The sequence below is a fragment of the Primulina huaijiensis genome, chromosome 15 (assembly GCF_012295235.1).
Source record: "Primulina huaijiensis isolate GDHJ02 chromosome 15, ASM1229523v2, whole genome shotgun sequence".
NCBI lineage: Eukaryota > Viridiplantae > Streptophyta > Magnoliopsida > Lamiales > Gesneriaceae > Primulina > Primulina huaijiensis.
Window position 1 is genome coordinate 18783160 of NC_133320.1, and position 3609 is coordinate 18786768.

Here is a 3609-nt window from a genome sequence, read left to right on the forward strand (position 1 = left end):
ATAGATCATTTTCTTCTCAACCTTCAAATGATACTCTTAAAATGTGTGATCTTGTATACAGTTCATCATCATTTTATAACTAACTATTTTATTACTAAAAAATAATTGAACATTATATGAATAATATAAGAAGTCAACTATAAGCATAATTTTTATTATATTTTAATTTGGTTAATTAAATAATATTGTCACAATTTGAATATTCCCCACTACTTGGTCGCATACCATATCAACCGACATACAATGGCAAGAATTTTGATATTTAAAAATTATATATGTTCTAATATATAATTAAATTAGAGAAAATTTCCATTCAATAGAAAAAGAGAACAAACACTTTCAACGACAAGTAATTATAAATAAAGAATCTGTTACATATATAATAGATTATTACTGATATAATTGTCCAGCTTAAATTTTTATTAATCATAAAATAGACATACGACCATCTTTGTAATCCTCAATTTTTAATTAAAACATTTCTTGGTAACTTTTTATATCATGTATATAAATTATGATAAAAATTGATTAGGTTCTCTAATCTCTAAATCGAATCAAATTAAAAACGAGTAAAATAATTCATTAGATTGAAAAATATCTTGAATTTTCTTTAATTATCGTTTCTTTATTTCTTTTCTTCTAACAATTATGAATTGTTCCATTCTAGATTAAATATGTCCGTTTATGATTTTCAAATCAAATTGATTAATATATCTTTAATCACAAAAACTCACGTGAGACCATCTCACATGTAAATTTTATGACACATATTTTCGTACCCATAAAAAGAATTAATTTTCATTGCATGTATGAACCATGTCATCTGTCAAAACTACTCTCCTTTAATTAGTTTAATTTTTGTCACCATATATTGGATATCTCCATCGACCAACATTTTTAGTCCATTAACTTGTCATATATTGAGTTTTGGTCCAATAATTATTCAAAGTTTTATTTAGTACACCAGTTTTCGATACAACGTCAGTATTTTCCGATGTCACATGGTTATTCCAACGAATTAGGACTAAAAGCCAAAAAAAATAAAATCAAAACCAAAATTTGAATATTTAATAAATCAAAACCCAAAATAAAATACATTAGTGGACAAAAAATAATTTTCAACATACTATATTTCTTGGAATGTTTAGGACTTGAATCCTACCTCTAGTTCGAATCAAATTAATAACATTTGCTCTTATACCAAGTGCAAGACTGCAACCTTCCTTTATTAAATAAATAAATAATATAATTGATAATTAATTACATAGCTCATTTAACATGGCACACACCAAACCATAGCCATTATTATTGTTTAAATATCCCCACAAATAATTAAAATTCTATATTATATTTATGCAGTCCTCAACAACGTGTATATATTTAGGATTAGAAAAATTCAAAGAACTAGTATTATTTAATGTATAGCTTCTTCATCAACTAAATGATCATTTTCTTCGTCTAGAATTCGAGCTACATTTGGCTCATTTCGATCTTCGATCGATATACACATATATTGAAGATGTATGATCCCATTATCGCGAAAAGTTTCACTCGATATGATCGCAAGCGACTTGGATGTTGTGCATTCATCATGTTCACAATCACCATATGCTCAACTTTCTGGCCTCGTCTGCATCCCTTCACATCTAGTAAGTAGTAAGTGTATTCGTTTCGTTTGGTTGTGTATATTGGAATGCTCGTCTTGATACGAATGTGCTTCATTTCCACAGCTATTGATCATGGTGTCAACTTGCCATTGTCAATGAATGCTATGCTTGAAATTACTTCCGAGTCAACAGGTGAATAAATATAAGGAATGTTCTTTAATGATCATCTCCTAGACTCGTGAGTCACAATTTACAAATGTGTTTTTTTGTCTTGAATTTTCAGAAGTTGAAATGAAGAAAATGGATCCTGTCTGCAGAATCTTGGAGGCGGATGCAGATTATTGTGAGATGGAAGGAGATATAAGGATTGAGGCCAATTCCTCCACCATATTTCTTGTAACATCTGCCGAAAAAATCGTTGGAAATTCGACCACTTCATGGAGTATACAGCCTTATCCCAGAAGGGGAATTCATTATATCAAGAAATGGACTATCAAAATTGTAGGAAATATCAATAACATCCCCAAGTGTACTGAAAATCATAAATCTCCTGCCATACTCTTCTCGACTAGTGGATTTGCAGGAAACCTTTTCCACGATTTTGCGGATTTGATACTTCCATTGTACACAACTTCCTTTGATTTCAAAAAGGATGTGCAGTTTCTGGTGAGTGATTATCAGTCTTGGTGGCTGTCGAAATACCACGAAATACTGGAAAAGTTCACTAGACATGAGATTTTAGCCATTGATGGACAGAAACAAGTACATTGCTACAAGAAAATGGTTGCTGGCCTGAACTTTCACCAAGAACTCATCATAAATCCATTATTAGTCGAATCAAATCAAACCCAATCCAGTCTTTCAATGAGCAACTTCAGACGACTCATGCAAGAAACGTATTCCTTGAAGAGAACACATGCTATGGTTATTCGCAACACAACAGGTAAGGGAGATAACTTGACAGCGCGCCGCAGGCCACGTATCATGATCATAACGAGGAATAGAACACGAATCCTCATGAACCACGATGAAGTTTCTCAAACTGCACAGGAGCTAGGCTTTGAGGTCGTCTTAGCAGAGGCACAAAAATCGACTAATCTATCAAGATTTGCACGACTTGTGAATTCGTGCGACGTGCTGATGGGAATACACGGAGCTGGTTTAACCAACATGGTTTTCTTGCCTGAAAACGCTGTCGTAATTCAAGTGGTTCCTCTAGGGGCTATGGATTGGTTAGCTAAACATGATTTTGGAGAACCTTGTGTTGATATGAAGTTGAAATACTCGGAATACAAGATAGGATTGAAAGAGAGTTCTTTGAGTTTGAAGTACTCAAGTGATGATCCAGTTTTGAAAGATCCATTATCCATTCACAGAAAGGGATGGGGTGAATTGAGATCAACTTACTTGGAAAATCAGAATGTCACCATTGATATTGGCAGGTTTAAAAGTACATTAGTTGAAGCACTCAAGCTTCTAAGTCATTGAAGAATATGATATTGTCATAATCTTGTGAAAATGTACAAATTTTTTAGTGATTTATCATCTTGAGGAAGTTTTTTACTGTAAAAAACTTATTTCCGAATGGGTTCATGAACAGGCGTTTATATATGAAAGTTTGATCACTAAAAAAATTAAGTGGGTTCCTTGTATTGACCATCGAAATGCTTTAGATTAATATTTCCTTTTTAGAACAAATATAAGCTGAATGGGGAGAAAGGATCTCTACGGTGTACAATACCATGCTGTACACTATAGAGACGTTGGATCATGTGGACCTCACGTTATATGGAACACCTTATACAGATAACCATCTTTCGGCTAACCTTGCATCCTCCATCCATCAAGAATGAGGCTTAGATTATGACAAAGAAGCAGCTTTAATCTCTGGATAAAAAGACTTTCACTCTATTCTATTGAAGTCATATCACTTATATGCCTGGTATTACTGTGACTACTCCTAATATTGGAAGAAATCTGATCCATCATTTAGTAGGAATAA

General features: G+C 32.6%; 1 protein-coding gene across 1 annotated transcript; it reads left to right on the top strand.

Moving 5' to 3' along the window:
* The first annotated feature begins 1516 nt into the window (after positions 1 to 1516).
* LOC140958531 (alpha-1,3-arabinosyltransferase XAT3-like) lies at positions 1517 to 3161 on the top strand. The gene is made up of 3 exons (XM_073416014.1): positions 1517 to 1649; positions 1731 to 1799; positions 1891 to 3161. The coding sequence occupies exons 1-3, from the start codon at positions 1520 to 1522 to the stop codon at positions 3093 to 3095; spliced, it is 1404 nt and encodes a 467-aa protein (XP_073272115.1). The 5' UTR covers positions 1517 to 1519; the 3' UTR covers positions 3096 to 3161.
* Positions 3162 to 3609: the final 448 nt, after the last annotated feature.

Excerpts from the sequence above, each read along its gene's own strand:
- LOC140958531 (XM_073416014.1), top strand. The coding sequence starts at position 1,520 with ATGTATGATCCCATTATCGCGAAAAGTTTCACTCGATATGATCGCAAG. Across the intron at positions 1,650-1,730 it reads TCTGCATCCCTTCACATCTA|CTATTGATCATGGTGTCAAC; the intron begins GTAAGTAGTAAG and ends TCATTTCCACAG. Across the intron at positions 1,800-1,890 it reads AATTACTTCCGAGTCAACAG|AAGTTGAAATGAAGAAAATG; the intron begins GTGAATAAATAT and ends TTGAATTTTCAG.